Below are 12,713 nucleotides of genomic sequence, written 5' to 3' on the forward strand. Positions count from 1 at the left end.
AGAACCGGAGCAGTCAACATGCGTTCTTACTGTGAGTGAGCTTGTATCTCTGCTAACTCTTGGCTTGGAGGGCCTCCATCTGCTTGTCTTCATGGAAATGTTGTCTTGGCTATAATGTAATATACACAGTATGGCTAAAAACATCTGTTTCCATGGAGATTGTTCTGAAGAATGACTTTATCTTTTTATTTCACTCACTGTTACAATCTGTTAATTCTTTAAGAAAACAAGGTACACAGTGTAGTTGACTAAAAAAACCAAAACCTCCAGCTAATGAAGTCAGCCTTTGCCCTATAGAGACATAAAAGAGAGATAGATGTGCTCAGAAATCACTACGCAGAGTCGTCCTCAAGGCTACAGGTATTGACTGAGAGTTTGGAAGGACGGAGAAGATGGAAAAGCCTGTTACAAATTTTCACTTGACTGAATAAGTAATACTGAAGTCTAAATGAAATCGAGCCTCATTATCTTTCAAGGCCGTGTGTACTTCATTTTACAGACTTCGATTCAATAAATGTGCTTAGAGCTATATGTAAATATTTTAACACTGGGATATTGGAATAGGGGAGCTTAACAGGATCGCTAACCTTTTCAGTATTAGTCGGAAATGTTCAGGTGATGGAGGGCGTAGCAGGACGTTTAATCACCCTTGCCTTCAGAGCCAAGATGGGTTCTGTTGCCTGAAATGTCTCGCAGTTTGGTATTAAATATAAATGTTAATGTTTAAAGGGATAACATTCATGGAGACACGCAGGCGGTGTACCATTCATCAGACAAGTGATGTAAGCACCTTACAATGACTACAATGACTTTCAGGAGATGTTGTTCTTCCCACGGAAATTCTAAACTAATCCCAGTCTCCCTCCTATTTTGAATAGGAAGTGTTCATGGGAGTGCTTCTACAGTAGCTCAATCAGCTTTTCCAATTGAATTTACACTGAAAAATGATCACCCCTCTCCTGTAACTGCTACTGTGAGCTTCGTCATTTAGGTCTTAAAATGTTTGTTTTAACCTGTTCTACATGATCTTTTTTTTTTTTTCCTACTTTATTTTGTATGTAAATAAATTCCTATTCAGTGTTGGGGAGTAACAGATTACATGTACCGGCATTACGTAATCAGAATACAAATTATGAGTAACTGTATTCAGTTACAGTTACTCTTTCACTGAGTGGTAATTGGATTACAGTTACTCTGCTGAAATAAATGGATTACACAGCAGTATTTTCCTGTTTTCATATTTTGGGCTATATCCCATTTTTTTTAATTATTATTTCAGTAATTCCACTCTGCCAGAAACCCAAACAGAATGCGGCAATAAGAGCTACGTAAATGTCGTGTTAAAATTGGTGGCGTCAGTCACACAGTGGACGAGGTCGAGGAGCCAGTAGAACAGCGCCAGCAGTGCACAGGTAAAAACACATTTGTGTCCTCGAAATTCAGACATCACTTTGTATTTAAAGAAGAGAGGGACCATGCACCTCCTGTGCACCTCTAAACCAGAACTAACACCAGGACTAAACCAGGACTAAACTAGGACTAGACAATATGAGCAGTAGTGATCTCATATAAAAAGCATTTCTCTATCAATAATCGTTTTAATACGGTTCAGTAAAGACTGGGGTTTTTTTTAATGTCAGACAAAAGATCTAATGTTAAGATTCTAGTCTTTGCTTCTCTACAGCAAACAAAAGTCTGTTCATGGAGACTTGGGCTCAACAGCCAATTTGAAGAGAACAAACAAGAATTTTCAGGATGTGGTCGTTACATTCATGTAGTTTTAAAAAGCAAGACAATATCAAGTAATCCAAAGTACTCAGATTACGTTACTCACTTTAAGTAATTTAATGGATTACGTTACAAATTACATTTTGGGGTATGTAATCTGTAGGGGATTACATTTTAAAAGTAACCTTCCCAACACTGTTCCTATTCCAAGTGAGCTTCATTTGACTGAAGACAAACTCTGGGTGATGTCACACTCCCTTTGTTCACTTCTTTATACAGTTTGTGGATAAGTTAAAATGTGTCCACACAGCAGCAGGGTGCATTTCAGATGTTTCAAAAACAGACTGTTAAAAAAATAATAATAAGAAATAGCTTGTTTCATCACTGACCAAAACAACAGAGCAAAGTGACAGAGGGCTTTCCTGTTGTGTGTCCAGACTTCACCTGGCTCCCCCTGGACACTGCTGTGATACTCAGGCTTCAGGGCAGAGACGATGAACACTTTTGTCCTGAGGGCTGTTACTGTCCTCCAACTGCCCTGACCCTGCCTGTCTGAGCTGCATTGAGACGTCTTTTGTTTGAGCTTTCTATTATTACTGTATTTCACTGCTCAATGTGCTTAAATTGCCTCTTGGAGACAAAGTGGTATTGACTGATTAGACAAAGAAAGAGAAAAGCAGCTGAACAAATGGAATTTGGAATTTTATTTCAACAACAATGGATCAAACTAGACACAACATTTTGTCAAAAGCAAAACTTAAACCTTAATAGATTAATTTGAACCATATCACCCTCACTTTTATGTACTCCCATTTTTATGTAATATGTACTTCCATTGCAATACTACAATCAATTGGCCTATGAGAATTTAAAAGACCCATGTGACGCTATTTTCTTATCTTTGTTATAATGTTGTTTCCTCACCAAAAACAGACCCCTAGTTGTGTTTTGTTTTATTCACACATGTTTAACACACTGTAACGGTCAGTATTACATTTATATTATTATTGATTCTGTAATACTTGATTGCGCCATCAGGTGGCGCCCCTTTTATTTTCTATTATACTGCAAGTCACAGGTCACAGGTCACTCGCTTGTTGCGATGCTGTGTAATGTAATGGACACACACCTCTGTGCTCTACAACTCAAGTAATGTGCGGTACCGGTGTTAAATGGACTATTTCCTATTTCATGTATGATTCAGACTTAGCGCCGTGGAGACCTGGCATAGTATGGTTTCTAAATGTGTAATAAACCAAGTATCAGTGGAAATCAGAAAGTCTCGCTCTTCTCTCAGCTATCCCAGAGCACATGTTAAGGGCTATAGCTAGCGCTCTCCGCCGGATCACTACCACACATTACAACACAAACACTGCATATTTAATTTTTCTCTCAAACAAAAAAACTTCCACCTTGTGATGTCATGAGGTAATACAGAAAGTGCTCCAACATGTTTTTAAACCTTCACTAGCAGTGGCTGTTCTAGGATTTTCCTGAAACAGGGGCCATTAAGGGGCCACATGTAACATTCAGGGGCCAAGTGCAGGGTACATCCAAGCACACAAATGATTAATTCAGTATAGTGTAAATACAAGCATAATCAGTAAAAAAAAAGCCCTCCACAGGTCTCTTTCTTCTCTTAAGTTGTCTGCTCCTATGTAAATGTCAGTGTTGTATGTCATACTTGTGTGTTTGTCTATTGTGACGTGTTTTATGTTCTTATGTCTCTCTGACCTGCCGGAGACTACAGATGAAAAGTAGCCTTCAGGCTCATTCTGGCATATTTACAAGTGTGTGTTCATGAATATGTGCTGTCCCTTTTAAATAAATAAAACTAAAAAACACAATAGGTCCACTGTCACCAAGAGTTTGGGGTTGGAATTGCATCAGTGATCATTGAAGACTCCAGTTGTTCTTCTCGTCAGTTGATTGACAGAACAGTGGCACTTCAGGGTACAGTTAGATTAGAGGTGGGACCAGGGACCCTGTGGCCCCTCCCCTAGAACCGCCTCTGTTCACTAGAATCATTTGGATAATCTAAGCCCTGGAATTGTCTCTACATAACAAAATTTGAAAGGTAGCTGCTAACTTGAAAATTACCACTTAATGACATCACACGGTGGAACTGAGCATTTTGACCTTTGGTCAAGGGAGGCGCCCAGGAGGCATCTGGAACAGATGTGAGAACCACTTCAGCTGACTCCTCTCGACGTGGAAGAGTGTAACGATGATTACATGATATTTTATTCCACTTGTCATTACATTTATTGGACTAATATATTTTGATTGAGTAGAGCCCTCTTGTGGTGACCGGTAGTGATAAGTGCCCCTGGCGCCGAGAGCATGTTGCCAGTTCATGAGAGATGGGCACGAGGTGGGTCACTGATTTTAGCTCTGTTGGTAAAAATTGTGTATTTCTGTTTAATTTCAGTTAAATTGCTCATTATATATCACAGCCTAATTGTACAACTTATTTATGTCATCCAGAACATTTATGAGCTAATATTTCGTGCAGTGTATGAGTTATTACACTGTAATGGACTTGTGACAGAAGCTAACTTTTAGAAGCTAATATGACTTGCTATCCTTGTAGAGTGCTGCTCGCCGTGTTGAATCACGGTATCCTGACCAGTACATATTTTGTTTCATGCAGATTAAAACCACAAAGACAGCACCGTGTCCTGGCCATTTCTTCACAACACAACGCAGATAAACTATACAACGAACGAAAGATGAACAGATGGGTTATTCCTGCAACCAAGCTGGGCTTTTGCACGACCAAGTTCAGTGTGGTTACAAGAGCAGTGGCTCTACTCTGAGCTCCTCCCATGTGACTGAGCTCCTCACCCTAGACTTTAGACTTTTATTGTCCCCAAGGGGAAATTAATTTGCACGCACACAGAACTTGTTTGTTACATACAGCAAAAACCCGGCACAACACAACACACAGACACATTACAGTACACTCAGTGGGGTCTGGTGTTTAGAAATGTGATGGCTGAGGGCATAAGGCTTCTGCCAAAGCAGGCCCTATCTCTAAGGGAGCGCTCAGCCACCCTGCAGAAGAAACTCATTTTGGCTTTGTATCCAGGATCTCGTTCTTACTGTCATTGCCCAAAGCTCATGACCATAGGCGAGGGGAGGATTTTAGATTGACCGGCAAATCGAGAGCTTTGCCTTCCGGCTCAGCTCCCTCTTCACCACAATGGTCCAATACAGAACGGTGAAACAAAACACAACTCGAGGTATTTGTTTGATAAGATAACAACAAGCTAACATGACTTCAAGCTCAAGTTGATTTAGCACAATATGAGACCTTTATAATGATGACTATGCCACATTTTGTCTTGATATTTTTGCAGACAGTTTCTCATAATAATAAAAATATCTCAAAGAGTCATCCGTCCACACATCTGATAATTCCATGCCCGACATTCCCATTTTGCTTTTCTGATGCTCATCTGCTAACGCTGCTACTTGTGTTCCGCGCCCCGGCTTTCCTTTTGGGTGGCAACTACACAACCGCGCTCTTATCTCTGTCACCCAGCTCCGGGGCCTTCAGAGCGGCTTTATCTGCCCGCCGCACACACCCTCTCGCTGGGTACAGTGTCGGCGTGGTCCCCCCCCCCTTAAGTCTGCTCATTCTTGCTGACTCCAGTGCACCAGCATCAGCAGCCCCCCTCAGTCATGGAGCAGGCAGTCACACACCAGTGAGTATGTCTTAGCGGCGCACTGTGTCACGGACGCACAATCGAATTAGAGCACCAAACGGCTCACTTTGGCTTTGTGCCTTCTAGAATGCTGTAGCTTTTTCTCGCAGTAAGCTTCAGTAGGCTTCTCCATACATTTACATTTTACGCATTTGTTTGTGAAGGTTAATGTTAGAAAGGTGAATTGTGTAACGTTTCTGGTGAAGGGTCCGTCAAATGCTTTTCTCCACGGACATTTTATTCCTTTGTCTGGAATGTTTCACAGTATGTTATTAAAGCTTTCTATTTTCATGAAGAGCGAGCCAGCCAGGCCAAGTGACAGGTCAGATCTGTGGAGAGGCAACCCCGCTCACAGCCAGAATGTTTTTCTAGGTATTTTTGAGCTATAAAACCACTTGTAATTGAATAAAAGTAGAGCTGTTTAATGTCATACGGTGGGACATTCCAGGCAGAGCAATGACTTCTCCATAGAAACAAGCAGGTGACAGCACTCCATGTGAAAAGTTACATAATGCAGCTTTAATGTATCACAGTATGGTATAAACTCATCTTTCACTGATTTAATTACAGGTGTTTTATTGCCAAAAATATGCTTAGTTTGTCTACATACTAATTGTTGAATTGTGTGTCACCTAAAAAACTGTGTAATTGTATTCAGAATGTTGTAGCCATCAAAAAAATCTACTGACAGTATCGTTTGACAGTTGAACATTGGCTGAACTTTGACCTACTTTGATAATGTACTAGTATGTATACTTGCAGAGTTTGGCTAAAAGTACTTTTGTTTTTATTTTGACAGTTTTCAAGAGAATGCTTTCAGTACTATCCCATCCCATAATTTTTGGGGTAATATAGACTTAGACTTAGACAAACTTTATTGAGCTAAATGGGATATTATGTGGGCACCGTAGCTCACACATTACAGTAAATATAATAACAGACAGTCAAAATACAAATGGTAATAATGAATTCAAAATAAGCAAAAATAGTAATAGACCGGTGTCAGATAAAGCATAATTATAAATATGGGCTACAAGTAAAAATAAAATCTATATAAAAAAAGATAATAATAATAAATATATCTCCTGAATATACCATGACGATGTAATTGCTGCACTTGGAATGTTTCACAATAATGTTTTAAGCTTAACTATCTCGACATAAACAAGGTAATGCCACCAGACCAAAATACCAGTCAGATCTGTGTAGAGGTGTGCATGTTCTTGAAGCAATAAAAACACTAATAACTGAATGAAGATGGATAAGTTAAAAGGGACAGTTCGGAATCTTGGACACTCATTTAGCTCACTCATTTCCTAGTGAACCACAGTGTTGGAGATGCGTGGAGTCACTTTTTAAAATATTCCATCCAGTCCTTGTATTTGCAGAGGTCGCTGGTGCTAGGCTAGTGCATGTCAATGGCCATAGTTTGCCTGCCACTAAAAACAGTCTTACAGAATCCACAAAATACCTGAAGCAAATCTATTATAACGCCAGACTGTCAATGTAAATGTCTGTGTCGATAGAATCATTTTAGAAGTAAAACCAGCATTGCATTTGAAGGATTTATGTCTGAGCAGCAGCAGCGAGTTGTACTTCCTGATAGAAAGCTTGGCAGGGGCGGACTGATATGTGAGAAAATAGTCCATCAGCATGTAACGATTCATGCGATGCAAGGTTAGTTTTATTTCAAACATTATTCTATCAAAACAGACATTCACATCAACAGTCTGGCATAATAATAGTTTTGCTTCAGGTGTTTTGTGGAGTGGGTAAGATTGTTTTTAGTGGCAGGATAACTATGGCCATTGAGATGAGCTAGCCTAGCACCAGCGATCTCTGCAAATAGAAGGACTAGATGAAATTTTTTTTAAAGTGTCTCCACACATCTCCAAAACTCTGGCCACTAGGAAATGAGGTTCTTTGTCCAAAATTCTGAACTGTCCCTTTAATGCTACAATGTGAAACGTTTCAGACAAAGTAATACCGTCTATGGAGAGCAGGTGATAGACCCTCTACTCTAAAAGTTACACTGTGCACCTTAAACATAACTGCTAGACTCCACAAATATATATATATTTTTTTCACAAAAGGAGTACATAATTTTAAGGCTATACATCACAATGTTTTTTATTACAGACATCTTCAAAACATGTGTACAAAATAAAACAAAAAATCAACTACGATTTTTTCTCTTTAGACCAAGACTTTCATTCTCCAAGCGCCTCCCATCAGACGTCCAATACCAGCAAATGGCAGAGTTCATCCCAGGAAGTGAGCAGGAGAGCTGGAGGCCAGAGGTCATTCCCACGGTGTCAGACCCGGTCCTGACTCAGCCGGGTCTGGGCGTCACCACGACGACCATCACAACAATCTCACAGACTGGTGGAGACTGGAGCACCGAGCTGTTTGACGTCTGCAGTGACAGAACCATAGGTAACACGATACACCATTTTACAAATAATTCTCAATAATATCTGTGTTATTTTGTTATTTATTTATTTAATTCTTACAACAAACTGAATTTCAGCAGAATTTACAGCTTTAAAATCTCCAAAAGACAAGAAATAAATACACTTAATATTTCAAATTCACACAGGTCAGAGTTATTTCTTTAATCCACATTTTTGTCCTTGTTATTTAAAGAAGCACTGTGTAACTTTACCACCTGCTTTTCCCTGTGGATGTTATTGCTTTATCTGGAATGTTTCACAGTATGGCATTAAACCTTTCTATCTTCATGGAGACCAAACCAGGTCAAGCTACAGATCAAATTTGTGGAGAGGTAACCCTGTTCAAAGTCAAAATACCTTTTTTTCTGGGTATTTCTGAGCCATAAAACCACCTGTAACTGAATAAATATAAAGTAGACCTGTTTAATGTCATACTGCGGAACATTCCAGACAGAGCAATTTCATATCTATACACAATGTACCTTTAAAACTGGTATGGCTGTTGTGTAATTATATCTGACACCTGTTTTAGCTCTGGTTTAAACTTTAAATAGTCCTGCTTTAGACCTGATTTAGATCTGGTATACTTGGAAAACCCAATATGTAGGTGGTACTTGGTGTTACTGCAGTATTTTATTTAAGTCACACTGGCACCTCAGACCTTTAAAAAAATATATCTTGATGAAACTGGCACACATTTAGTAGCACAAAATGAAACCTAAAATGTATTTATATTCTTGAATGGCATGTTTAATGATACATTCTTCTCCACTTTGTGTTCAGGGATTCTTGGAGCTTTTGTACCGTGCTGTTTAGACCTAAGTTTGGCTCACCAGTTTGGAGAGAGCTTCTGCCTGCCTCTCCTGCCCGGCTCCACACTCGCACTGAGAGTTGGAATCAGAGAAAGGTACAAGATCCAGGTGTGTGAGTGTATATGAAAGTAAAAATGAAATGATATAAAAGTAAAAAAGTATTGACTGTGTACAGAGTAACGGTTTGGTGTTTCTTACGTTTTAATAATTTTGTAACCCAGCAGACAAAACCAAACAAACGTGTATCTTTGATATTTCCAAGGAACAGATTATAAAATTATTATTGTTATTATGCAGTAAAGTTCTACAGACATATGCTGCCTGGACCGTGTCTCCTCCCGAAAGTCGTGTGGGTCTCGCCTCTAAACCAGAACTAAACAGGACTGAACCAGGACTAAACCAGGACTAAATCAGATGTAAAACAGTTCTGAAACAGGTCTAAACCAGGACTAAACCAGGACTAAAACCAGGTCTAAACCAGGACTAAACCAGGACTAAAACAGAACTAAAACCAGGACTAAACCAGGTCTAAACCAGGAATAAATCAGGTCTAAAACAGTTCTGAAACAGGTCTAAAACAGGCCTAAAAGAGGTCTAAAACCAGATCTAGACCAGATCTAAACCAAAACTAAAACCAGGACCAAACCAGGTCTAAACCAAAACTAAAACCAGGACCAAACCAGGTCTAAACCAGGACTAAACCAGGTCTAAACCAGGACTAAATCAGGTCTAAAACAGTTTTAAAACACCTCTAAAACAGGCCTAAAAGAGGTCTAAAACCAGGACTAAACCAGGAGTAAAACAGAATTATCAGGACTAAAACAGGAGGTACCGCGCCCCCTCCTGTACACTTGGTCTGCGAAATATCCTTGGCTATAAAACCGGTCCATGGCGCAAAAAAGGTTGGGGACCACTGAATTAAAGCTTCAGACAGAGGAGAGCCTACAGTTAGCATCACAATCCCAGAGAACATTGATGACATCAGCTGCAAAGTATCAATAGTTGAAATACGTGATGCAGCTCTTTAGAAGTAGCCTACACATTATTGGAATATGATGGGTAATCCCTCATTTGTCCAGTAGCGCTTCATTGTAGATGGACATGTGGACGTCGTTTTCGCAGTCAAGATGTTTAAGATCCTGAAGCCGTTTTCAATTTGATGAAACTGGCTTGAATCATTGGGCTTTATCCTAACCTGAGTTTATTAAATCCAGCCCCAAAGGAGTTTGAGAGTGAAACTGACTTGCTAACATCATTATGTCTTTATGTCCCTATTGTGCATTGGCTGTCTCGCTTGTTGCATTGTTAAGTACCTGATTAGTATTTGATTGGCTTATTCTGGTCTTTTCCATGGGTTTAAATACTTCTATAAACAGATGGTAGATTATATTAGAGTGCACCATTTCTGTTGAGAGAGGGAAGGTGTTTCTTGACATAAATAGGCTCCTTTATTTCCCTTGTAAACTGCGCTGCGCTGATTTTCTGATCTAGGTTATAATGTTGTTTCCTCATCACAAACATACCTGGAGTTGTGATTTGTTTCATTCACACATGTTTATCACACAAAACCTGCATATTTAGACTGAGTTCTTCATGCAGAAACCTCTGTTCCACCTTTTGATACACCGAAAGTGCTCCACTGTGTTTTTAAACTCCATACCCTTTCACTAGAATCATTTGGATGATTTGAGCCAACTCAGCTCGACTGAACAACACTGTAACATGGTTTAAAGCTCACAAGAGTGAATTATTATTAAGCGGATTCGCCTCTCCATAGATCTGACGTGTAATTTGGTTTGGTTTGGCCTCCGTGAAGATAGAAAGGTTTAATGCCATACTGTGAAACATTTTAGGCAAAGCAATAACATCTCCATCCGGAAGCATTTAACGGACCACCAGAAAACTTATACAGTGCACCTTTAAGTACATTTTTAATTTGGTACTTTCTTAATACTTAATACTAGGAAACTATTACTTGAATATTTTTTGCTCCAGTATCTGTACTTTAACTTAAGTAACAAAAATGATTCTTCCACCTCTGATTAAAACACTAATGCCTGTTCACGCGTGTGTTTTTCTATATGTCTGATTTGTGTTCTGTTCAGGGCAGTGTCTGTGATGACTGGACCACCGTGTGCTGCTGTTACCCACTGGCCCTGTGTCAGATGAAGAGGGAGATGACGAAGAGGATGAAGACAAAGACCTACCATGTGATCACAGCTTTGGACAGCTCCTGAAGCAGCCCCAAATAACAAAAACAGGACAGAGAAGAAGAAGAAGAAGAGGTGGCTGCTATGAAAAGTATGAAGAATCGATAGAGGCTCGAAACTGACTATGGAAATGCCAGGTGTCTTTGGGTTATACATGAAAATTCTCACGAGCTACTTTTAAAATAAGGACACTGAAAGAAACATTGAAGTTGAAACCAGGACGTTATGCTGTTTAAATCTTCACTTGAAACTATTGGATTCATTCTATTGAGTTTTTCTATTTCTTTTTATTTATTCCTTCTCTTCAGCACTTGTTGTTTTTAAGTACGTCATAAATAAAGTTGGACTGGTTACATTTTCTCACTACATATCTATGCAATACATCTATTTATTTGTAGAGGGCTTATCAAAGATGCTTTACGAAACACATTTATAAAACCAGGCAAAAGAGCAATAAACAAATAATACAAGAAATCATTTTCCCAATACATCATATTCTGAAAGTTAGGAGCTGTCAAAATCATATTCATATCAGAAATTCAATTTGTCAGCTGGACAAAAGTTTATTATGGTTATATTTCTCAACTCATCCAAGCTGTTTCTTCAGTTGTGGTCAAAATGCTGGTGGAAACTTCGTTTTATCTGCCTGCAGGGAGGAGCTAACTACAATGAAACTACTCTGAAATTAACACACCTACTTGTTTACATTATTCATGTTGTATTGTTATTTACAGGGATGCTGATCCTTACAGAAAATAAGTTCTACATGTATTATAAAGTCGTTTTAAAGTCTCAGTGCAGAGTGACTTGTGGGTGCACATGAACATTGAACATTTGACACAACCGACTGATACGACTTTGTCATATTTAAGATGCAAAAAGTTTCGGAAAATTCTCCATTACATGAATGGGATTCCTGTTTAAATGGAAGTGCCGCCACAAAAAAAAAAAAACTGTTTAGGAACTGTTTAGGAATATTTGTAACCTCTATTACCTTATTATTAAATATGCCACATAACGTTGTGGAAAGGCGTTCGTTAGTGCACTATGTGGTCTGTTCTCTATGGATGGGCATGGAGGGATGAGTAATAGCCGGCCTTTCATAGTTCCTGGTCTGTGACTGTCTCCAAGAAATCAGTAAGATTTCATAACTATTGTGTAATGGATGTTCCAACACCAAAATTGTGGTTGTTTATGTGCCTAAGATACAATGTGAAAAGAGTGATTTTGCATGAGACGGGCCCTTTAATCCCATACTACAAAACATTCCAGACACAAAGAAAAGCATTTGACGGACCTTCCTCTGAAAAAGTTACACAAAGCACCTTTAAAGTTAGATAATATATTCATTAAAATTCATAACGATAACTCCTCCTCGGAATAGTAGGGAGGCGCTTAAAAACACACAATTATGGGCTTTTGTGATGTTCAATCAGGTACCTAAAATGTAACTACTAATACAACTTTTATTCTGGTGGCACTCATCCATGAAACTGAAAACGAGATAAGAATACTGTCAAAATTTTAACAAACCTAAAGTAGCCCAGTACCTACGGGCTGATTGTGCTCTTGTTCAGATAAAAAGTGAATAAATGAAACTATTACTTTGAACCAAAAACTCATCAAGGGCTGTTGTGCAGATAAAAACAGAACCTTGGTGTGCGCTTGTTTAATACGGTGTTGTCAACGGATAAGAAATATTTGCGGGTAATGGGAATGTGTTTTGATCTAATTTTCTACCTGAAAATAGTTTAGAGATGGGAAAATATAGGTTAAATGTATCTAGAAATACAAGGTTCG

The 12,713-nt window shown here is 39.0% G+C and overlaps 1 protein-coding gene and 1 long non-coding RNA gene across 5 annotated transcripts; both read left to right on the plus strand.

Moving 5' to 3' along the window:
- The first annotated feature begins 3,826 nt into the window (after positions 1 to 3,826).
- Positions 3,827 to 5,215, plus strand: LOC129407516 (uncharacterized). Its single transcript, XR_008631586.1, has 3 exons — positions 3,827 to 3,949; positions 4,023 to 4,102; positions 4,382 to 5,215. It is a non-coding gene; the product is annotated as an uncharacterized LOC129407516 (long non-coding RNA).
- Positions 5,216 to 5,351: 136 nt separating this feature from the next.
- plac8l1 (PLAC8 like 1) lies at positions 5,352 to 11,708 on the plus strand. Of its 4 annotated transcripts, none has more exons than XM_020917902.2 (4): positions 5,352 to 5,438; positions 7,639 to 7,874; positions 8,675 to 8,811; positions 10,809 to 11,708. In XM_020917902.2, exons 1-4 carry the CDS (start codon positions 5,416 to 5,418, stop codon positions 10,938 to 10,940), a joined length of 528 nt encoding a protein of 175 aa, XP_020773561.1. In that variant the 5' UTR covers positions 5,352 to 5,415; the 3' UTR covers positions 10,941 to 11,708. The 4 variants fall into 4 exon arrangements, with proteins under 4 accessions (XP_020773561.1, XP_020773562.1, XP_055004600.1 ...); XM_020917903.2 differs by having other exon boundaries at positions 8,675 to 8,798; XM_055148625.1 differs by having other exon boundaries at positions 8,675 to 8,798; positions 10,814 to 11,708.
- The last annotated feature ends 1,005 nt before the right edge of the window (positions 11,709 to 12,713 follow it).

This window comes from Boleophthalmus pectinirostris, unplaced genomic scaffold, assembly GCF_026225935.1.
Source record: "Boleophthalmus pectinirostris isolate CB_2022bp ecotype Guang Dong unplaced genomic scaffold, ASM2622593v1 HiC_scaffold_12, whole genome shotgun sequence".
Lineage (NCBI taxonomy): Eukaryota > Metazoa > Chordata > Actinopteri > Gobiiformes > Gobiidae > Boleophthalmus > Boleophthalmus pectinirostris.